The 24,477-nt window shown below is 45.5% G+C and overlaps 1 protein-coding gene across 1 annotated transcript in view; it reads left to right on the top strand.

Moving 5' to 3' along the window:
- TM7SF3 (transmembrane 7 superfamily member 3) overlaps positions 1 to 24,477 on the top strand; it is a 33,464-nt gene that overhangs the window by 5,852 nt on the left and 3,135 nt on the right. Inside the window, exons 2-11 of the mRNA XM_034783039.1 lie at positions 10,385 to 10,539; positions 11,940 to 12,090; positions 13,310 to 13,430; positions 15,840 to 16,011; positions 17,265 to 17,442; positions 18,475 to 18,561; positions 19,749 to 19,829; positions 20,573 to 20,725; positions 22,344 to 22,441; positions 24,041 to 24,203. Of these exons, the coding sequence (XP_034638930.1) occupies positions 10,385 to 10,539; positions 11,940 to 12,090; positions 13,310 to 13,430; positions 15,840 to 16,011; positions 17,265 to 17,442; positions 18,475 to 18,561; positions 19,749 to 19,829; positions 20,573 to 20,725; positions 22,344 to 22,441; positions 24,041 to 24,203 (1,359 nt within the window). The remainder of the gene's footprint in view (positions 1 to 10,384; positions 10,540 to 11,939; positions 12,091 to 13,309; positions 13,431 to 15,839; positions 16,012 to 17,264; positions 17,443 to 18,474; positions 18,562 to 19,748; positions 19,830 to 20,572; positions 20,726 to 22,343; positions 22,442 to 24,040; positions 24,204 to 24,477) is intronic.

Genomic DNA, 24,477 nt, shown 5'->3' with positions numbered 1-24,477 from the left:
GGAGTATTTGGTTAAAATATTACTATAACTTTAACAAATATATATTTTGAATTTTTTCACATTAAAAAGTGTTCAACATATGAATTGAAAATTAAGGTTCATACTGTACCCTACACCTCCTGTCTCATATACTTGAATTATTCATATACATATTAATGATATTGCAAATATTAATACATGAAATGCATGTATTAACTCTTTTGTGCCTTGTTTTTTGTGTGAACACTTGATGATGGGTGGGGTGTCAAGGCAGGGATGAAATGTTGATAGTTCCAAATGTTCAACAGTGATAATCATCAGGCAGACCTTTAAAATGTGTAGTCTTGAGATACAAAAAACCTTGTATGGACCCTAAAGCAAGGCTGACTGGACTGGCTGCTGGACTAGAGTGGTAATGGGACATACACGTTCCAGGGCTGTTAAGCACTCTCCAAAAATGCAAGATCCCTGGCCCCCAAAAGGGTGAATATCAAAGGCCATGATGCTGTACTGAGCTTGATGCAGGTGAATCCCTGCCTCATCAGTCCAGGAGGAGGGTCAAAACTAGCATCCTCCAGAGAGAGGATGGAATACAATACAAAGTGATGGAGCAGTGGGTTTTGAGATGCACCTACTTACTTAGTTCTACAGTTTTTCTGTTCTACATTAAAATCGTTGTGCTCTGATCTTATTGTTAATGAATATCCAGTAAGCAAACACTAAGTAATATTTGCCAAATGCTGCTGCCTCTACTTATATTTTGCTTTTAATTCCAGTTCCAGCAAACAAAATTCCTTGTTATCTCTAGGTCACAAGTTCAAATCCAGCCAGGTTTGGTAGCAACCATCTGGCTGTTTGTTAACCTTCTAGAAGGGAGGCAAAGAATGGAATAGACCTGTAGACTAAACTAAGCTAATATCCCCTAGAGGTGATCATTCAGGTTTGGGTTTCCTGATCCCACTTTTTTTGTCCAGTGACTAAGGTATGGTCTTGGAGGACCTGGATTCTATTTCTGGCTCTGCCACTGACCTGCTATGTGAATTTGGGCAGATAACATCACCTCTGTTTCCCTCCCACTTTTGTCTACTTAAACAGAAAGCTCTCTAGCGCAATGGGGCCTCAAACTCAGCTGAGCCCCCTAAGTGCTACTGTGATAACTATATTCAATGCAGAGAAGGCTGCAGCAACACAGTGAAGTGGTAGTGCAGGCTATGTAGTGATCTGTGGGTGGAGGATTTTGTTCAATATGACACTTTTCACCAGTATTAAGCTTCCCTGCTGCGTAGACTGTCGGTCCTTCATCAGTTAAGACTGAGCCAATTGGATAGCTCAGTGGTTTGAGTATTGGCCTGGGATATCTCCATTAATTATTATTATTACAACACGTCTTCCAATCTTCTCTCACTCTGGCCATCCATCACCATGCTTGTCCATATCTCCTTGTTAAGAAATCATCCTATCTCTTTGGAGGCTGACTGTGTGGCCGTTTCAGTTCTTGCCAATACCACTCAGATATAGCTGCAGTCCATCTGTTGTCACTGCCCTTGTCAGTGTTCTGCAGTTATAAGTGCACACTGAGAGAGTTGTCAGGTTTCCTTTTGGCAACCTGGCACCTGAGATTCTTTTCAGCCTCTCATCGATCGAATGCCTCACTGCCTCCGGAGTGGGGATCAAGGGACGTGCAGAGAACTGAGACTTGGTTTTCCGTGTTGTTTTAGCCATTATTTTCAGCCACCCGCTGGCGGGGCTGTCAGTGGCGCGTTTACCTCCTCAATTTAGCTAGTTTACAACCTCAGAAAGAGGGATTATACGCCCCTCCGCAGAGGAAGCAAACCTCTCGCTGGGCTGACAGTCCGACACCTTGATAGCATGGTTAGACCTGCCGGAGAATACACTCCACTACCATCGCTGTTGAACAGCCAGGGTCACCGCTGTGCCACATTGAGGCTCGAGGTAGGATTTGCAGCAGTAGACTGAATCTTCCCTGAACTTGTAACAATTGTGTATTAAACTGCCCATGGCTTAAACATGTATTTTTATGCCTTTATACACCCTGACATGTAACTGAGAACTTGCCATATAATGGTGAGGGACTCCTAAGTAGGCTGTTTCTTTTCCATTCATCGCTTGTTGACGCAACCAGTAATGCTGTACAAGCAGAACACGTCTGCTTGGGATGCCAAAATAATTAGAGACTTTTAATAGGAAACTTTTAATAGTAAACCTCAGAGTAAGGAATCTTCCAACTTGATATAACTGAATGGGAGGGGAAGCCTCTATCTTGGCTCTCCTAAACTCTTAATAAATGATGCATTTCATCTGTAGGTGTTACCTTTGGTTGTTTACAGGCCTCTGTAGAAACAAGTTGATCAGGTTTCGATGGACAGACTGATCTTGGACACTGCAGAACAAACACCTCCGTTGGCACCCTTTGGGGGCTTTTTGCATAGGCATGGAGACTGAACTGCCCTCTCAGCTTGCTTAATGAGAACCAAGATGAATTGAACCCTTATTCCCAGTGCTTAATTTGTAATGAAAGAGTTGCCGGGACTCAAGCAATTTTTTTTTATATTAATAACTAATGCGCCCAGCCCAGAGATGCCAGGGCTATGAGGTGCCGGGGCTCAGCACTGGCAAGCCCTGGCATAAATTAAGCACTGCTTGTTCCTGTAGTTTGGGGCTGAGGCAGTGGGGAAAACCTTTCACTGGCCATACTGTGTCTGTACAGTGGGTAAACAAGAGTCAATTTTCCATAACCTTTTTCTCTTTTGTGTGAATTTAGTGCCTGTGAAAAATTCCTCTTTGATTCTAGCTGTTGAAACTGCTCGATTCTAGAAGGCAGCTTTTTTTGTTGTAGTTAAAAGCCAAACACCAAGAATCCATTTTCTTTTCCTTTTGGAGTAAGAAATAAGTTCACTTTCGTTAATAGATCAGGCTACTGCTTTAATTGTGGCATTCTTTGCTATGTTCTGTATTGTGTTTATAAATTAGATTTAAGGAAGATCAATGTCTGAAATAGTATGCTCAGAGGCTGCACTGAGGGGAAGCCTAATATGTGACAGATGACTCAAAAGTAGGCATGTTATCAAGTCTATCAAGTGGTGTTTATGTGGCCTGCATAGCATATTAGTTATGCAGAATCTCTAAACACTTTTAATATGAAATCTTTTAGCACCAGGAAGGTAACTATCAGAATGTGAACAGAGGGTGGTGGCTGTGTTGTCTTCTTGAATCTGCAGACAACCTGAAACAATGGTGGCAAACTGTGACTGTTTGATTGCTGATAAGGTGGAAGGGACTGGAAGTTGTTGCATGGAAGAAACTATGGAAGAGAGACATTCAAAGAAAAGAAACAGACGGATGATGAAAGAAGAGAAATAATAACAGGGATCCTAAAAGTGAGCTTATTTCCCAGTGAATGATGCTGAATGCAGCATCAAGGTACTACAAAACAAAAGCTAAGTTTTGAGTTATAACTGCCCTGGCTCTTTGTATAAACTTCTTGTTGACATAAATGGGAATTATCCCTATGGACTGAAGGAAATATGGAGTACTAAATCTGTAATTATGGCCCATGAACAATAATTAGAACTGGACTTCAGACCTCTCCACCGAATGTATTTTGAAATTGACTCTAAAAGAACTGCTGTTTGAGCGCTGACCTTATTTTTTCTGGATGATCCATTCAGGTGGAAGTGATTTGAAGCCAGCTCAAGGCCACAGAATAAGACTGGCAAAATAATTTAACAAACACTAACTGTATATAAGGGCTTATCTACACATGGGTTATTCTGAAATAACTCCCAAGTGTGTACACTCTTATTGTGGATTAAGCTAAACTGGAAAAAAACACTCTTGTTTCCAGAATAAGGGCTGGTCTACACTGAAAAGTTACATCAGCATAGCTACCTCTCAAGGTAATCCACACCAGAGAGTAGTTAAACCAGTCTAACCTGCAGACCTTCGAGGAAAGAATCCTCACATGGTCACACTGATTAATGTTCAGCTGGTGTGAAACAACAGCTGAGTAGGCATTATGAGTCGTGAGCCGTTTTGAGCAGTCAGCATATTGAGCTGTTACTTTAAACACTGTGGGTTTTGTTGCTAACTATTAACTATGGTGTGAAGCACAGATGCCCACCTCCACTCCCTGTCAGGGTTAGTTCTATTCTTTCTTCTCCGCGCGCGCCCCCTCCCCTCCACACACAAAGAGGGGGGAAAAAATGAAAAAAATTCACCCCCTTCCCCGAAACTCGTCTCTATTTTTTTATATATTAAAAGTGTTAATGAGTGTTTTAAAAAAAACAAACAAAAAAAACCACCTATGGTAAATGGTAACAGTTTTCAGAGCAAGGTGAGGGTTTTCAGAGTTTTCAGAGCGGTAGCTGTGTTAGTCTGTATCAGCAAAAACAACGAGGAGTCCTTGTGGCACCTTTAGAGACTAACAAATTTATTTGGGCATAAACTTTCGTGGGCTAAAACCCATTTCATCAGATGCATGAAGTGAAAAAAACAGGAGCAGGTATAAATACATGAAAGTATGGGGGTTGCTTTACCAAGTGTGAGGTCCATCTAACAAGATGAAGTCAAGTAATAGCAGGATACCAAGGGCAGAAAAATAACTTTTGAAGTGGTAAGAGAGTGGCCCATTACAAACAGTTGACAAGAAGGTGTGAGTAACAGTAGGGAAAAATTAGTATTGGGGAAATTAAGTTTAGGTTTTGTAATGACCCAACTACTCCCAGTCTTTATTCAGGCCTAACCTGATGGTATCTAGTTTGCTAATTAATTCCAGTTCTGCAGCTTCACATTTGTCTGTTTTTGAAGTCTTTTTGTTGAAGAATTGCCACTTTTAGGTCTGTTGTTTATTTGTTGTTTTAGGTCTGTTATGGTAAATGGTAGTTACTTTAAAGTTGCAACTCCTTAGACTGTGTCTCCATTACAGAGATAAGTTGACGCAAGTTACGCTGATTATCATAAACTGCTCTAATTACGTTGCTTGTGCATGTTCACACAACACTCCTTTTGTCAGCAGAGCCTGTTCAGTTTCTGCTCTAACATCAACAGTGAGAGCAGTGGACTGTGGGTAACTATCAGTCTGTGCTACACTGCACTTTCTGCAGCTAGGAGTTGTGGGAAGGCAAAGTGGATCACAGAGCATCATAGGTTCAGGCTCAACATCCCATGATGCAGCTTTTTCTGTCCCATCATTCCATGGGCTTCCGACTACATTTCGTGCCATTTTTCAACAGTCCCTGGTTACTCTGTGCCCGCCATCTCCACCTGAAAGCATGGATCCTGCATTGCTCTCTACTGTTGTGGTCAGTGTTATAAAGGACAATACAGCTGATCATGCAGTATCTTATGAGCTTCAAATCTGAACAGGAATCTGTCATGCCTGCCCTGCTGTGTGCCATGGAAAGAAACCATACCAGATTACTTTTGGCATTCATGGAGCAGCTGCACACGGTGGTGGGATCGCATCTTTATTCACACCTGGGATGATGAGCAGTGGCTGCAGAACTCTTGGATCCGCAAAGACACCTTCCTGGAACTGTGTGTAGAGCATGCCCTAGCACTGTGGCACAAGGACACCAAAATGAGAGCTGCCCTCTTGGTGGAGAAGCGCATGGCGATTGCTGTGTGGAAGCTGACAGCTCCAGACTGCTACCGGCTGGTCGTGAATCAGTTTGGAGTCGGGAAGTCCACAATGGGGGGTTGCTTCCTAGCTGTGATTTGTAGTCTGTAAATGTGCCAGTGTATTAATTCCTGCAGCAACCACTGTGTGTAGGAGACCAAAAAAAAAATTGATTATCTTTGAGTATTTTTTTTTATTAAACAGCAATAAATAATGCACAGAAAACGCTTAGTTGAAAGGGACCTACCACTGAGAGGAACACTCTCGTGATGGAGGCTCTCGTAGCTGTAGGTAAATCCAGCTTTTCTTTTTGGAAGGGGTAGAGTGAACAGGGTACTGCGATGGACCAGGAAGATGCAAGGAATGTGTGGGAAGAGTTTGGGGAGGGCATGGCAAGCTGTTCTGTATGGGCCGTGGGGTGGGGTGGGGGAGCACACAGGTTTTCTGCCTGCAGCACAGTTAGGGACTTCAACATCTCTGGCCCTCTATCACTTTTATCATCCATTCCTGGCCCACTAAAATTCCCTCCTGGCCCAGCTTCCTGTCCTGGCTATCTATCTTAATCATTCATTCATTGTCTCCCCAACCTGTGTTCTTGATTTGTGGCATCAGAGGATTGGAGCACCTCCCCAAAATTTGTTGTCCTTGCTCCTCCTGGGTCACTTCCTTATCTGGCAGAGGCACTCCGCCGGTGTGTAGGGGGTTCCCCTGAAGGCCACATCTACAGAAGCGCAAGAAACAGTAAACAGAGGCACGATTTTTGGAGCACTTACAGCATTGAATCATAATAGTAAAATACACCTCTTTCTCGCTGTCCCTTGGCAAGTCCACAGCTCGGCAAACACCCTAAATGTGGTGAGTTCAGCTTGGAGGGTGGGGGGGTTGGTTTCAAGATGGGGCAAAAGGTCTAGGTGACTTTAAAGGGACCACTGCAAGTGACTATGGAAAATATTGTAAATTCTGCCACCATTTTGCACAGGCGGGGGTAATTGAAACCGATATCTCACTCCTGAGGGTAAGCAAGGATGTATCTCCTGCACGTGTGCGGCTTCAGACCTGGTCCCTATGTGATTACTGATTAGCGAGAAAAAGTTTCCTACAATGGGGGAAGGAACAAAGCAGCTCTGCCAAGGAACCTTTGGCAGAGGATTGGCAAGTACCTCCAGGAAAGTTTCCTAGATACCTCTCTGAAAGATTCCTGTGAAATCTGTGTGTTCCGCAGGGTCTCCACTGCAAAGCTGCACAAGGGAATGTGAAGCAGACACAAACACAGCTCGTTTTGGACATTTCTATCCCTTAACTCACTTCTAGCATATAACAAAATAAAGGACAGCTCTGCCTCATGTAACTGAGCAGTATCAATTCAAAATGAACACTTACCAGAGCTCCCCTCTCCTGCATCAAGCGCACCAGAGTGCTGGGACTGGCTCGAACCTTCTGGGGTTAAGAAGTGTTCCTGGCTTGACACGCTGGTGACCCTATTGCTTGTCCTATCTCATCCTCCAACTTCACTTCTTTGTCAACCACTTCGTCCTCGGGGTTGAGTCCGCTGGCCGCTATCTCTAATCTCCCTGAAGTATCCGTGGGGCTCTTGGTGGTGGAGATGGGGTCACCACCAAGGATGGCATCCAGCTCCTTGTAGAAGCGGCAGGTCTTCAGTGCAGCACCAGTGACAGTTTTGACTCCCTTGCCTTCTGGTATGCTTGCCTCAGCTTCTTTATCTTCGCACAGCACTGGTGCATGTCCCGTTCATAGCCCTTATCCAACATGCCATGGAAATCTGCCCATAGGTGTAGAAGTTTTTATGACTGGCGCGGAGCTGGGACTGTACAACCTCCTCTCCCTACAGAGCCAGCAGATCCAACTACTCTAATGTACTCCATGCGGGAGATCATTTAGTGTGTGGAGCTGCTATGGTCAGCTGGAAAGAGGCAATGTGAGCTCTCCATGCCGAGCAAACAGGAAGTGGAATTTCAAAAATTCCTGTCCCTTTAAAGCGGGAGGGGTGGATGCCGGTGTACCTGGGTATAGGGCAGTGGAGTTTGATCTGCGGACCAGAGCGGTCAGGATGGGCATTGTGAGACACCTCCCAAAGGCTATTTATGGCGACATAACCAAGGGCAGTGTCTACACTGACACTGCGTCAATCTAATTTTTGCTGCAAAAAGCCCTATGCCTCTCCTCGAGGTGGCTTTATTTTGTTGGCATAGCAGGAGAGTTAAATCAGCAGGAGGAGCATTGTAGTGTGTACACCTCCACTGTTTTGTCAACGAAAGCTGACTTTTGTAAACAAAACACTTTAGTGTAGACAAGGTCTTCGTGAAGGTTGAGATGGGGGGAGAAAATGCATTCCTTGCAGTCTTGGTGCAAGGCCTGTGTTGTATGAAGTGAAAATTAAAACCGTAGATGGTGCTATTGTTACAATGAACGGGACCATATGAAAGCATACTATAGAGCAGGGGTAGGCAACCTATGGCATGCGTACCAATTTCAGTGGCACTCACACTGCCCGGGTCCTGGCCACCAGTCCGGGGGGCTCTGCATTTTAATTTAATTTTAAATGAAGCTTCTTAAACATTTAAAAAACCTTATTTACTTTACAACAATAGTTTATTTATATATTATAGACTTGTAGAAAGAGACCATCTAAAAACATTAAAATGTATTATTGGCACGCGAAACCTTAAATTAGAGTGAATAAATGAAGACTCGGCACACCCCTTCTGAAAGGTTGCCGACCCCTGCTATAGAGACAGCTGCTTTTTAGGGTATGTCTACATTACCCGCTGGATCCACGAGTAGCAATCAATCCAGCGGGGGTCGATTTATTGCGTCTAGACTAGATGTGATAAATTGACCGCCGAGCGCTCTCCCGTTGACTCCGGTACTCCACCGGAGTGAGAGGCACAGGCGAAGTCGATGGGAGAGTGTCAGCTGTCGACTTACCACAGTGAAGACACCGCGGTAAGTAGATCTAAGTACATCAACTTCAGCTACGTTATTCACGTAGCTGAAGTTGCATAACTTAGATCGTCCCCCACCACTTCTCCCATAGACCAGGCCTTGGAAGCCAGTGACGTAACATGTAAATCTTGTGTAAGGATAAAGTTTTCTTTTGATAGTTCTGAATTCCTGTGCATATCATCCAGTCTGGCTGTGGTTGCTGCTACTGCAGTCCTCCCAAGTCTCATACCTTCAGTGTGGCTAACTTTACAGTATCCTCTTGAGGGTTTAAAAGGACACCTGACTGCTGCATATTCTGTGAGGGGATTGGAGAAGGGAAGCAGCAACACTGATTGTCCTCAAAGCAAATCCAGTCCATCTAACAGAGGCATGGAATAATAGGCAACATCTGTGTCAGCATTTACTCCATGATAAGAGTTGTTCTGCTGAGGAAGTAGCTCACGTATGTTTTTATGCCTGGTAAGTTCTCTGCTAGCTAGACTACTGGTTGGGGGCAGGGAGGAATTAGCATGAATTGTGCCTCTTGGTTTAAAACGGAAGGCTTGTCTACACTTGCTGCACTGCTGTAGTGCTTAGTGAAGACGCTCCCTACGCTGCTGGGAGAATTTCTTGGTGTAAGTACTCTACCTCCTCAAGAGGCGGTAGCTGTGTCAGCGGGAGAAGCCCTCCCATCGACATAGAGCTGTCTACACCAGGGGTTAGGTCGGTGTAACTACGTCACTCGGGGTATAGAAAATCCACACCCCTGAGCAATGTAGTTATACTGGCATAAGCTTGTAGTGTAGACTGGGGCTGATAGAGACCTAACCATATATCTGAAAGAATCTAAAAACAAAAACAGAAGACCCCTGATTACAAAAAATGAGCTTCTTTAACTACGTGACAAATGGATTTTGAGGTCTTTTATGTAGATTTTGTTTTTGTTTTTGTTTTTCCTCTCAGCTACTGGCACTAATTAGGCTTTCTTGCAGAACCTGAATAACTAGTTAACATGTTAATTCTCATTATCTGTATGCTGGGTCACACAGCGTGGCTCTTAAACTAATGCAGAAGGTGTTTAAGATCATACTCCAGCAAGACTGCATTATTTAAGGGAAACTGCCCTGGCTTCAGCCCCCAAACTTCTCTTTGAATGAATTAACTTTTATCAGATCTCCTCACTTAGAGACTTATTGTGCCATCAATGCAGAATTCAAAGATCAACGTGCACCAAGGAAAAATGTTAAACTTCTCTAAAGTGGCTGGGCGTGTCTTCACTAGAAAATTTTGGGTGAATTCTGGAAGTTTTTGCCATTGAGTTCAGCAGGCTCTGGATTCCTCCTGATATGTCTAAAGACATATATTGTGAGGATAGTGCACTGACCAGTCAGTTATGCCAGTAGACAAGGGAAAGTGGCATTCAGCATCATGTCAGCTAACTCAACTGATCATATTTATTCCATACCGAATGCCGTTTGCCTTGTTTGCAGTCAGTTCAGGCATGGGCAGCATTGTCGGCTAACTCAGTTCTGCACAACATAAGATTTTAGTGAGGACAGCCCCTCTGATGTACACTTGTGGGTCCCAGGCTTAAACGCTCGTTATGGCTTTCTTCTGGAGAAGCAGATCTTTTTATGGTCTGTGGTGTTCTGATGTGAATTTCATTTTTTTTTATTTTTTTTTGTACCAAATTCTGCTTTGTCTCCAGATAATTAATTTTGGACCCCATAAATCTTTAAACTCATTACATCTATCTCCTTCCTCCCCTCCCTTTCAAAGATACCAACATAACTTTTTTGATTGTTGGATATTTATTTAATACAGGTCTTCTTGAACTCTCTTTGGACAAGTTCAGAAATGTGCTACTTAATAAGACCATCCCAGTGGAAGCTGTAATAAGGAATATTGCAAGCAACGTGACTGTCATTATTTTTCAAGTACATTCCCACCAAAAAAATGTAACCATCTCTTTTGATAAGGTATGTATGAAGTTGGAATCCAAATTCCTCCAGTGTGTTCACATTAACTAATGGTACTCACCTTTAGAAGAGGAAGATTAGAAAAACACTCTGTGGTAAGGATAAATTTATGTTGGAGGGGCAGGGGGGAATGAAACTGCATGAACCATGCATATGTTCTTAATGTTTTAGTCTAGCTCCCAGACTTTAGTTCTAAGAATCTTTCTCATGTCTACTCAACTTTCTTGTAGCTTATGTCTCACAAAAAAACATGGAGCCATTTTGTATATTGGGATTCTGAATGAATGAGCAGTTGGCTGCAAACTGCTCTGAAGCTTTAATTGTGGTTCTGTCACATGACCTTTGAAACATGCTGTAACATCTCATATTTGACCTAGGACTGACATCAATATACCAGTTCCCCACTGAGTGGTCTCCACTAGGGTACAAACCTTTGGCTGTTGCAATTCATATTTATAGGTGTGGATGTTATAGGGCCCTTCTTAAAATTTTGTGTATGGCTTTTTTGTTTTGTTCCCCTAATTGCCGCTTCTGGATTTATTTTTGTTTAACTCTAGTGTGTGGGATGAGGGGGAGAAATGCTCTTAAAAGCTCTCATTCATTCTCCATTTTTCTTTCACAAACATGATTTCCCCCCCCCCACCACCACCTTCTAATGAAGCATAAACATTCTTGCTGCTGAACTCTAGGCTCAGTTCAGCAACAGTAGCAATGGACAGTGTAATCTAATTCTGTTGCAACGAGGATGTAATTAGTTTGTGAGACAAAATGTACCTTCTTCAGTATAATCTCTGTACCATTAGGTAGCTTTCCTGTGACTGACCCCATTCTTCTAAGCAAAACTTTCATGGGCATTTCAGCAAGGACTCACTCACAGGGTATTTGGGACAAAATTGGGAACTTGTGATTGGTGGAGGTGGTGGCTGTGCAAGTTTCTTCTCCCAACGCTTTAACCCACTCGCTTTTCTGGAATATTCAGTAGTACTAAACTATTGCTGCAAAGGTAACTGCATAAAGCATTGCTTTTTGTGTAGATCCTAAATAAAGCAAATAATAATAATTAAAAAAAAAAAAGCCAACAGAATGATGAATGTAAAACCATCACAAATGCAACATAGGGACTTAGAAAACTGAGAACATTGCCTCAGACTAATCACTCCCAGTGTCATATTTTGAGCCCAAACTAAATGATATTGCCTCTTAAAGGAATAAAGATAAAATAAAATAAAAAAGCCTGTGGCTGGCTGACTTGTCTGGAGTATGCAGTGATCTAATAGCTGGCAATGGGATGCATGCCCCAGGTAATGTGTGCCTTCAGGAACAAGCTCTCTGTGTGTCTGTCACTGCAAAAACCTACTGCTTTGCTGAAGTGTGCTTGGGTTTTATCTGTTTGTTTTCAGAATTCCTCTGCAAATAGCTCAGGAACTGGAGTGGACAAAGGGTTAGTTTCCATCCTTCGGCCTCAGCAGAGTGTGTGTACATGGTACCTGCAGTCTCCGGATGCCAGCCAAGTGTTGAGCACAGCCGTTTCTTTTGCTTATTCTGAGAGAGGTAAATTTTCTTTCCCTCTCATTCTGTTCTGGGATAACAGAGTTAAACTACAGATCTTTTCTCTGGAGGGCCATATTTGTTGCCCAGTAATATATAGAGCTTGCACTAAACGCACCAGAAGTCCTGACACTTACTGGGGAATGGATGCCAAATCTGGATTCGGCATTTAATCAACTGATTGATTGTACTGAGATCTAACATTAAAGCAATTGCTATCTTGGAGCTAGCTGTACAGGCTTTGCTAGTCTAGAGCCCCAGTCCTGCAAACATTTATTCCCATGTTTAAGACTAGTCAGTTTCACTGAAGTCCAAAAAGAACGAGGAGTACTTGTGGCACCTTAAAAACTAACAAATTTATTTGAGCTTAAGCTTTCGTGGGCTAAAACTCACTTCATTGGATGCATGCAGTGGAAAATACAGTAGGAAGACACACACACACACACACACACACACACACACGATGTGAAAAAACGGGTGTTGCCATACCAACTGTAACGAGAGTAATCAGTTAAGGTGAGTCCATGTGACTTACTTGCATGTACCTGTAGGATTAGGACTCTAGATTTCAAGATCTTTGGAGAATGGACTATGCCTGTTGGTACATACTAGGGTTACCATATTTTAATTTAAAAAGAGGACACTCCACGGGGCCCTGACCCTGCCCCAACTCCGCCCCTTCCCCAAAGTCTTCCGCCCCCTGCTCCTCCCCCTCCCCTGCTTCCTGCAAATCAGATGTTCGCGGGAAGCCTGAACAGGGAGGCAGCAGGTAAGCTGGGGCTGGGGCGGGGCACGGCGGGGCCCAGTCCGCCCCCCCCCCCCCCCCCCCGGCTGAGTGGCTCCCTCTGGCGGCTGGCCGGTCCAGGCCAAGAGGCTCTGGCCCTGGCGTCTCGCGCCCGGCTCGGCTCGGGCCCTGGGGCGCTTGGCCCCGCACCGCCTGCCCCAGCGGCCCCGGCCGAGCACCGCCGGCCCCTCCCTCCCTATTTTCCCGGACATGTCCGGCTTTTTGGGATTTCCTTCCGGACGGGGATTTGAGGCCCAAAAAGCCGGACATGTCCGGGAAAATCCAGACGTATGGTAACCCTAGTACATACCAAATGAGGCCCTAATAATAAATACAACAAAAGCGAACTATAGCTTCATTCCATTGCACTGCTGAGAATGCTGCATGAGAGAGGAAGATTTACTACATCTAACTGTCTTACTTTGTTTATGTTTTTAGATCCTATCCCTGGAGGCTGCAATCTGGAATTTAACTTGGAAGTTGATCCCAATATTTATTTAGAGTATAACTTAATTGACACACGCATCAAGTTTGCCCCTGCAAACTTGGGATATGCCAGGTGTGTGTAACTTAACAAATAGCCTTCCTTGTATTGCATTTGTGCAGAGCTGGAAATGCTTAATAAACAATATTATACTGCTGGAAAGGTTGTTTCTCTCTCTTAGCAAGAGAGAATTTTGCATATAGCACAAGAACTAGACAGCAAATGAGGGGAGATGCATAGCTGATCCTCAAAATAGGTTTATTTTGTGAGGGAGAGAGGAAATGGGGTGAGGAGACTATCCATAGATTGTGAGAGAAACTATACTACCTAACATTTCTGATGTTTACCCTGGTGAAGAATACACAGTTATTGGGACTAATGATTCTTCATCAGAAAACTTCTGTTCTGTTCTAGAAACCATTCCGTACTACTGTTTTTTTTTTTGTTTGTTTGTTTGTTTGTTTGTTTGTTTTTTCCCCCCTTCATTCTATTACAGGGGTGGGCAACTATGGCCCACAGGCCGGATCTGGCCTGCGAGCCGTTTTAAGCCAGGCCGCGAGCTCCCGCTGGGGAGTGGGGTTTGGGGCTTGCTGCGCTCCAGCCAGGGCGCTGGCTCAGGGGCTGCACCACGCAGCTCGGCCCTGCTCCGGCACTCCAGCTGGGATGCAGGGCCGGGGGCAGCACTGCACAGCTCCCGGAAGCTGTGGCATGGCCCCGCTCTGGCTCCTACGTGCTCCAATGGGAGCTGTGCCTGCAGATGGGGCAGCGTGCAGAGCTTCCTGGCTGCGCCTCTGCATAGGAGCCAGAGCAGGGACATGCCACTGCTTCTGGGAGCTGCTTGAAGTAAGCTCTGCATGGAGCCTGCACCCCTGAGCCTCTCCCCGTGTCACAACCCCCTACCCCAGCCCTGATTCCTTTTCTGCCCACCGAACCCCTCGATCCCAGCTTGGACCACCCTCCTGCACCCCAAACCTCTCATCCCCAGCCCCACCCCAGAGCCCACATTCCCAGCTGGAATCTGCACCCCTTTCCACACTTCTACCCCAGCCCTGATCCCTCTCCCACCCTCCGAACCCCTTGGTGCCAGTCCAGAGCACCCTCCTATACCCCGAACTCCTCATCACCACTCCAGAGCATGCACCCCAGAGCCCTCACCTCCTCCTGCACCCCAGCCTCAATTTTGTGAGCATTCATGGCCCGCCATACAATTTCTATTCCCCGATGTGGCCCTCAGGCCAAGAAGTTTGCCCACCCCTGTTCTATTACCATGATAGCAGGATCCTTGTCTGGAAGTCTTATCTAATCTTACTGCTTATCAGCTGCAGTCCTAATCTTCTGCATAGTGTAATGCATCATGATAGATGGCTGTTGGCAGAGGGTGGGGAAGGATATAAGGCCAGATGGAATTTGTGCTTTTGTCAAAGCAGAAACTCTCCCTAAGGAAGGGCTTTTCTAAGGGCAAGTCTTCAGTGGCAACGTTAAAAGTAGCTACCAGCGCTGGGAACGCAGCTACCAGCGCTGGTGCACTGTCTATACTGGCGCTTTACAGCACTGAAACTTGCAGCACTCAGGGGTGTGTTTTTTCACACCCCTGAGCGAGAAAGTTGCAGCGCTGTAAAGTGTCAGTGTAGACAAGCCCTAAAGCTCTATGTTGTTGGATGGATTCTAAGGTAGATCTGTTTCTTCTGCATTTTAACCTACTTGAGGGGAAAAAATGTGAATTCTTTCCTAATGTCTGTCTGGCTTTTGCGACAATTTAAATGACAACTTGGAAAATCTGTGTTATATTTCCTTGCCAGGGCCGGCTCCAGGCACCAGCCCACCAGCTTGTGCTTGGGGTGGCACCTGGAGGGGGGCGGCGCGGTACTCTGGCTCTGGCCGCTGGGGAAAGCGGAGCCGTGGCGGGCTCGCCGCCCTCCCCCCGGCGCTCTGGCCGCCGGGGAGAGCGGAGCCCCGGCCGGGCTCGTTGCCCTCCCCTCCGGGGCTCCGGCCACCAGCGGAGCCGTGGCAGGCTCGCCGCCGTCCCCCCAGTGCTCCGGCCGGTCGGGGAGAGCGGCCCGCGGCTGGGCTCGGCGCCCTCCCCTGCCGCGCTGGGGGGGGAGGGGGCGGCGGCGGGACGCTTTTTTGCCTTGGGCGGCAAAAAAGCCAGAGCCGGCCCTGTTCCTTGCAATGGCTTATATTAAGCATTAGCTGTAATGGCAAGGTCTGTTGTATGTGCTGTAGAAATGCAAAGTAAAACATTATCTCTTTCCCAGAAGATTTTACAACCTGCATGTATAGCTTGAAGACCGATTGAAATCTAAACTCTGAGTCTGAATTTCTTTAGAAAGAGCCAAATCCTGAAGCCCAGACTTGGATCTGGATGTTGAAATATCAGTGTTCAGATCTGGAGTTCTGCTTCTGCCAATTATCGATACAAATCTAAGATCAGGATTCTTGGTCTGGGCATGTGGCTAGTATAAACTTTGGTTTGTCTAATTCCAGAGGTGCCAACCCTCCCTCGTGTGATTCAGGGACAGGCCAGAACTCTAGATGGCGACTGCGCTATGACATCTATCAGTATTTCTTACCAGAGAATGATCTCTCGGAAACTGCACTCCTGAACCACCTGCGAAAGATGTCTGACGTGCAAAGTGTCCGAGCTAATGGCATTAGAGTAAGTTTGGCCTTTTGGATTGCCAACAAAGGAATGTGGGGGGCGGGAGGAGTGAAACAGTTGCGGTGTTGTAACACCAGGATGCTATGTTCCCTCTGGGTTCTGTTCCATGTCATAACACTGCAACTATTGACCTCTACTTGTGGAGTGTGATATCTATGAAATGGGTATCTTGTAGAGCTATTAACTGTCAGAAATTGCGGTATATATGCCTTGCTTTCAGGGTTATGATCAGCTAGCTGGCCCATTCTGATAATGGGAAAACTTCTAAACTGATGCTGTGTTAGAGAGCTTTGGTGTAGGGAGCTACCTGGAAATTGGGTTCTAACTTCCTGTGGAGTTTGATTATATTTGCCTTGTGACTTTATTTATTTATTTAACTTTTATCGTGAGTCAAGAATGATCAAAAATCTGATTTCTGCCTTCAGTCTTGAAGTTTAGCCTTAGCCAATATGGCCACCATGTCTCCTTTTTAGCAATGGTGCTGAGGCCACAGGCTGGCTCCAGCAACATGGCCACTCTATCCCTCGGCTGAGGAGGAAATGTAGGGTGGGAGCAAGTGAATGTAGGGGGCTTGCAGGAGACTGGGGAGCACAGAGGGAGAACGTGACTAGCACACTACTTCTCCTGTCTAGCTAGGGAGAGGATTTGAGCGGGATAGAATGGCAGCTCTCCACGTTGCAGGGGACAAGACTGGGAAGTAGAGCTCCCTGTGAACAGTGTGCCTGCACTTTCATATTTATTCAAGGCTGAATTTTTGACCCTTAGCTCTCTCCCAAATTGGGAGCGGGTCGCTTCCTACTAAAATTGCAGAAGGGGGATCAAATGCAGGCCAAAAAAATGCAATTCATGATTTGGTGTTAAAAATCTCGTGGGAGGGGGGATATTTTTGGCCTGAGGGGTAGATGTAGAGTCTGATCCATGAATTTTGGGTTGGATTGGCAATACTGAGCGACGGCTTGTGTGAACTGGCTCTTAATAGGCAGAATTCCCACTGAAGTCAATGATGCTTTGGCACACAGATGACTCTTGGATTACATCCCACATTTACTTAACTCTGCCTCAAGATCTTTAAACACTGTCCCAGAGTCCATACCCAACATGATTAACCTTGGAACTTTCTTAGATAGGCTTACCAAGGCATCCTGGTTGGATGGCATGCGCCCCAGGCGTGATGCAAAGGAGGAAAGGGGCAGAGCCCTTTGTAAGATGACGGGTATTTATCAACAGTGACAAATTTTTTGTTTTTTCAGCTGGTTTCCTTAACAACTGACGAAAAGACCAATGTCCACTTCTCCTCACTCCCTGGACAAGGAGTGATCTATAATGTCATTGTGTGGGATCCACTTTGGAATACCTCTGCTGCATATGTACCTGTTCATACCTATGCCTGTAGCCTCACTGCCCTCGTGGATAATTGTTTCTCTCTCAGTAAGTCCAGTAGACCTGTATGGTTTTTTTTGTGTTTAGTATGCACTTGTACTTTCAGTGTGAGTTGTTCTATTTAACGTGCTCAAACCTGGGTTTGGACTTCTGCATTTGTCAGCAGCTTTGGAGAATATCTAATGCAGAGCAAGAAACTGCCAACTTTATGGCATTTTAGTGTGTTACTAGCATGAGAACTGATTCTATGATAGGGAGTTTCCCTAGCTTCTTTCAGTGACCCCAGATCTAGCTTGTCAAGTATGTAAGTGCAGGTATAGCATTTACACTTTAACTGCCTACCCAAGCTGTATTCTCAATCTCGTGCACCACCAGTAAGAAGGATGCAGCAAATGAAATTCATTGGCTAATGAATATGGCATACGGATTAGAATAGGACCCAGCTCTCTCCAATAGTTGTGTTAACATGGTAGTGCAAAAGGGAATAAAAGAAGTATGAAGTGTATCTGTCACCAAGCTGTTGAAATATGACTCTGCATGCAGTGAATTAATCTCTTGAGTAAGAAGGTGACATTATTTTTTACATAACTGCCTTTCTGACAATAACTGCACAAGTGAGTGTCGACAGCAGGAAAGTGTAGTGCCTGATTCGCTGCTTCCTTGCAGCTCACGAAGTTGCTTACACCTGTACAAAGTGAATGGGAGGCATGGGGGATTATTGTGAGGGAGGGAAGCCAAGCTGTCATTCCAATGCTTATAGCATGTTACGCCTGCCTGATGTGTGGGAACAGGAAAATCTGGCTCTACTTCAGGCTCTACTCTTTGGAGCCCCACTCCTGCATTGATATTAGAATGGGAAGGAACTACTACCCTCTGTGGGATGGAATTGGAACTGTCCAGTAGTTCCAAACCCTGTTCTGTTAAAGGAGATGCTCCTTCAGCTCATGCAGTACTCATGCGTAGGAGCTGTCAATACCCATAGTGTCCACAGTGAAAACATATGTGGCCATGGCGCGTTACCTTGTTCACATCCGTGTGTGTGTATATGCACGCCCAACTTTATTTTTTGTTTCCTTATAGGAAGACTCTCCACCAAAATATTCTTCACCACTTTTGCTGTTCTTGGTCTCTTTATTTGCTTCTTTGGTCACAGGTTCTGGAAAACAGGTACTGCATATTGTGGGAGCTGAGGTGTGGCTGTCTTTGTTTTGAATGTAATAGGGCTTCCTGGCTGTAGATTGAAAAAGCATAATCTGCATAATCCTCACTCTTGATCCCACATGTATCTCCTGTTTAATGAGGTTTGCTGTAAGTGTTATGGGAGGGGACCCCCTGTTCTTGATCCCACAATTTTATAATGGACTGAAAACTTGTATCTGCAGTTGGTGAGAAACTGGTTATAGATATCACAGAACAGGAAGCTAAAACTAGCTAACTGGAGGGGGCAGGGCAGTCTTATTGTAGACTGGCCGAGTTTTGAAGTGAGTTAACTTTATTTACCAGGCCAGACATTTGGGTGGGCTTGTGCTGTTTGGTTATTTACTCTATGCAAACTACATTTTTATAAAGAAACTCTCATTTACTGGAGAGTAGATGTCTTTTTAACTATTGTGCCACACCCAGACCAGTGGGGTACAGGAGTCTGGTAGAGGGCAAATATACGGGTCACTGGATGAGTAGTTTTCTGTTCCCTGAGTGACCAGAGCAGGGGCTGCACTAGAGTAATCAGGAACCTGCTAGAACCAGTTAAGGCAGGTAGGCTAATTAGGACACCTGGAGCCAGTTAAGAAGAAGCTGCTAGAATCAATTAAGGCAGGCTAATCAGGGCACCTGGGTTTTAAAAGGAGCTCACTTCAGTTTGTGGGGCGAGTGTGAGGAGCTGGGGAGCAAGAGGCGCAAGGAGCTGAGAGTGAGAGGGTGTGCTGCTGGAGGACTGAGGAGCACAAGCGTTATCAGACACCAGGAGGAAGGTCCTGTGGTGAGAATAAGGAAGGTGTTTGGAGGAGGCCATGGGGAAGTAGCCCAGGGAGTTGTAGCTGTCATGCAGCTGTTACAGGAGGCACTATAGACAGCTGCAGTCCACAGGGCCCTGGGCTGGAACCCGGAGTAGAGGGCGGCTCTGGTTCCCCCCAAACCTCCCAATTGACCTGGACTGTGGGTTCTTCCAGAGGGGAAGGTCTCTGGACTGTTCCCCAACCCACATGGTGAATCTCTGAGGCAGGAAAATCCGCCAATAAGCGCAGGACCCACCAAGATAAAGGAGGAACTTTGTCACACTGTATATAAAAGTAGGCTTAGAATGGAAAATTGTCAGAGAGCATATCAAACTATTTTTTCTCTTTATTTTTTTTTAGATTTGTTCTACATGGGCTTCATCGTCATGGGATTCATTTTCTTTGTATTATTTGCTAGAATAACCTCCCTTAGCTATGATGGTAAGTAAGGACAAAGGTACGTGTGTGTGTAAGATTGGGGTCAATGACAATATCCCATTGAAATCCGTTGGGACTGGATCATGGCTCTTTGATAAAAATAAAAGTTGTCCGGACACAAACAAGGCCAACAAGATTCTGTTACGATGAATTAACATGTGACTGTGCCATCCTTAAAATTAAAAAGCTGGATCACTTTCCTGAGCCATAATCCAGATTGTCCCAATAGTATCCAAAAGCCTAGAGTAACTGCTGGCTCATGATCTACTACTTTTGATTTAGGGTGAGCTGTAGGATGGCAGAGGTTAAACTGGTTGGATTTGGATACTAGAGGAAGGCCATTATTTTAAAAAGCAGTGAAGTTGTATTGTGCTTCTTCCTCCACTGTCATTGCAGTAAGAAGGGATGGCCTTGCGTTTAAGGCACGAGCTTGGCACTCTTATTGCAATGACCGTACAAAATCCAGAAATACTTCTGTTGTCTCATACTGACTCTCTGGTATTCTGATCAGTGTCAGGAGGCATTTCAACAGGTACACATGGCTATAGCCAATTTTAATGGCTTCATTAACATTTGGGTTTCATCAGATAAGGGTAGACTTAATAAACTTATGTAATTGAAGTAGCATTGCATACCAGCTCAACAACTGCGATCTTTTAGGACCTTACCAAAACTGGTTTTTACAGGAATTTGACATCTTGGACACGCTTTCTTACCACACCCTGTCCCCCCATTCTCTTTTACAGTTTGTCTGATTCTGACAGCAGTAGCTGGACTCGTTGGAGGGCTTCTCTTGGTTGCTTATTGGTGGAGACTTGGCTTTGTCCTTCTCTGTATGTTGATTGTTGGACTTGTGCTGGGATTCTTCTTCTCATCAGTGATCTTCTTCACTCCACTAGGTATGCTTTGTAGCATTTTCTGTTACTGTCTGAATAGTCATTCAGAGACTCTACTGCTGCAGTGACACCAAACTACTGGGGTGGGGGCTGGCTTCTGAAGTAGATTCTGGTGTCTTGCTACCTGTGCAGCTTGAGATTGGGCTTCTGGAGAGGATGCCACGTGCTGACTGGTCTGTGGCAAGTGACTGGAGCATTAAAATGGGTGTTAACTAATTATGTACTTCCGAAATGTTGGGAGGATTATGTAGTGTGTCTGCAGCACTTTTGAAGCAATGAGTGCTGTTGCACATGGACAGAATGCTTTTTATAATAGGAGCTTTTAAAAAAAAAAAACAAATCCCCTAAGATGTGGCAGACCACAAATGACTTTGTATTTGAATATGTTGGGGCTCCCCCCAGAGTGCTTGGTATTTAAATTAGATTTCTGTCCCTGTGCACGTAGATCCATTCTTGCTTCTCCCTCCCCCCCCAAACTGATTCAGGTTGTATCAACGAAGAGTCTACAAGCCTGTAACTTGGGGAAGGGACTGTGCTTGAAGATGTTGTGAGAGCTGCTCCTTGTCTGGTTTGAGTGTTGGGAGATTAAAATACAAACAAAAAGCCTTGTGCACAGTCATGTCCTGGAGGGAGGAGTTTTACTCCTAGCTGTACCAATGTGCTCTTCAGTGTCTATTCTGACTTCACTAACAGGTGCAGCTGCTGTTCCCCCTAGGGCATCTTAAAAAAGACACTACTTAAAAGGCTGTTTGTACAGCTAGGCTATTGAACTCAAGTACTTCTGGGACAGTGGTGTCAGCAAAGCTGCTTCCTTCTCTATATCTCCAGAGACTGCATTCATCTTACTGTGCCATGGCAATACTGAACTCAAAATTGATTGGCTCTCTTTTTTCTCTCTCTCCAGCTAGCATAAACCCTCAAGCCAAAGATCAGACTGGGAGAAGGGACAGCTCCAAGCTGTAGGTTTTCAGTTAGGTTAAATGAACTGTATGAAAGAGTTCACTAGTGCGTGACTTGGAGATTATTGCAGGATCAGTGTCTGTGTGCAGACCTCTGTTGAAGTCTAGTGGCATTCCAAACTGGTACAGGGATCTGCCCATGCAGACCTTGTGAGATTGGGGCCTTGGATTGTAAGCCCATCTACTGAGTAAGACAGTCTCTCATTTGTGTGTAAAACTGTGCTTGAGAACCACTTGGAATCTTAAGAATTTTTTCTAAATCTCTTGTTGACATTTCAGATAGTAACATGATTTTTTGCAATTTTTTTCATCAACTTTCACTTTTTGATCAGTTCTACTGTGTACATTTATGGTACAGTAGTTATAGTAAACCCAGCAGACTGGTCACTGACTGTTGTGATGGACCACAAATGATGAAGATGTTGATTTTGTATAACAATGGACAGAAATGGAAAGGAAGGAATTCAATGGCTGATCTGTCCTGCTGCCCATATGTAACTACACGATTTCACCTCACAGTACTCTGGGAACGTATTCCCAGAACACCCTGTATATTGGAATGAGTCTCTAGTCTTAAAATATTATCAAGTGTTGTGGTCCTTTACTTTGCAAAATCAACTCCATTTACACATGAAGTCTTACTTGTGGCTGATTCTCCACAGGAGACTACAAGGTTTTTCGTGACGATGCTGTGTTTTGGGTGACCTTTTCCTGCATGGCATTGATGGTGCCAATAGTCTTTGTTGGCTGTCCAAGAATTGTAAGTATTTGCACTACCTGGCTTCACTTTCTACAACAGTTGAGCATATGTGTATCCCTGAAAACAACATACTCCTCTAAAATTTTTGGTAGAGGAAGAGGTTTGCCCAGGGATGTAATCAAAGAGCCTTGTGCAGCTCTCCAAAGAGTCCTGACTCTCTGAAACCTTTAGAGCCTGCTCCTCTCTTGTGTGTTAAATACATAATTTGTGGCATATTTTGTTTGCATTGGGACCCTGTTGTGCTGGGTACAGTACAGACACACAAAAAACAGTCCTGAAGAGACTAATCTTTAAGGGTATGTCTACACTGCAATCGGAGGTGTCACTGCAGCACATGTGGGCATACCCAAATTAGCTTGGATTCGACTAGCTCAGACAATAGCAATGAAGCCATGGCAGCATGGGCTAGCCCCTAGAGCAAAGGTTCTCAAACTTCATTGCACTATGATCCCTTAGTACTACACGACCCCTCGAAGGAGGACCAAAGCCTGAGCTTGAGCCCTGCTGCCCCAGGTAGAGGGCCAAAGTCAAAGCCCAATCACCACCGGGTGGGGGCAGGGGCCTAAAGTCTAAGCCCAAGCACTTCAGCCCCAAGAGGGGGCTTGCAACCTGAGCCCCGTCACCCAGGGCCGAAGCCCTCGGGCTTCAGCCCGGGGCAGTTGGGCTCGGACTTTGGATTTGGCCCCAGGCCCAGCAAGTGTAAGCCAGTCCTGGGGACCCCATTAAAACGGTGTCGTGACCCACTTCAGTTGGGGTGCGGGAGGGGGTTAGGGCTCTGGGCTGGAGGTGCAGGCTCTGGGATGGGGCTGAGGATGAGGGGTTTGGGGTGCAGGAAGGGGTTCTGGGTTTGGGGGTGGGCTCAGGGCTGGGGCAGGGGTTAGGACGTGGGGTTAGGGCGTGGACTTACCGCTAGTGGCTCCCGGTCAGCGGCACAGCCGGGGTGCAGAGGCAGACTTCCCGCCTGTCCTGGCACCACAGACCGTGCTGTGCCCCAGAAATGGGCAGCAGAAGGTCTGACTCCTAGGTAGAGGCATGCAAGCAGCTCTGCGCAGCTCTTGCCCAAGGGCACTGCCCCCCAGCTCCCATTGGCTGGGAGTGCGGCGCCAGTGCTCGGGGCCGGAGCAGTGCGCGGAGCCCTGTGGTCCCCCTGCCTAGAAGCCAGACCCTCTGCTGGCCACTTCCGGGGCGCAGTATGGTGTCAGAACAGGTAGGTGCTGACCAGAGCCACTAGGGTACCTGGGCAACCCACTGCCTAACATGCCACGACCCACCCAAACTTTGAAAAACACTGCACTAGAGTACACATCTAGGGTCCTGGTCGGGCTTGTACAGCTCAAGCTGCCGTTGCTTTACAGCTCTGATCTAGCAAACTTAATAACAAACTCGGGTATGTCTACATGTGCTGCAATTGCCCTGCCACAGTGTAGACGTACACTGAAACAAGCTGCAACAAATGTTTTGAAACAAATAAAAATGGGGAACGCAGGAGGGAAGACAAGGTTAAAAAAAGAATTCTCCCTGTGCTGTCGGTATGGAAAAGGTAAAAAGAGGATGTTCTTTAGCTGGCTACTGAAAGATCTGACCTTTCTGTCTTTGTAGCTGAACATATTGGCCTGTGGCATAATAGGCTCTTATTCAGTCATCTTAGCTATTGCTTGTTACCTGTACACAAGCCTCGCTTACATCACATTGGACCTACTCAGGAGGGTTCTGAATGACGATTTCAGCCAAGCTTACACCAATGTGCCCTTCCAAACAAATGGTGAGTAATTGGGTTTTGTCTCTTCACAAACCACTAAGTAAAATGACTCTGAAGCTCTTACTGAGAAGAGCTACTTGTTCCAGAGCCATAGCTATCTGGTACTTCCATGGCTTCTGCCTTGTGGTATGTGAGCACCTCCCATGCATTAAGATGACTGTGTTCTCTCTTCCTTTCTACTGAGGGATTTTTTTGAGGCTTTTCTTGAATGTAAATTAATGGGTGAGGAGGTGGGTTTTGCAACTTTCTTTAGAGCAGCTCCAGGCTACTTGGCAAG

Source organism: Trachemys scripta, chromosome 1 (genome assembly GCF_013100865.1).
Source record: "Trachemys scripta elegans isolate TJP31775 chromosome 1, CAS_Tse_1.0, whole genome shotgun sequence".
Lineage (NCBI taxonomy): Eukaryota > Metazoa > Chordata > Testudines > Emydidae > Trachemys > Trachemys scripta.
This window is presented reverse-complemented; position numbering and strand designations above follow the sequence as displayed.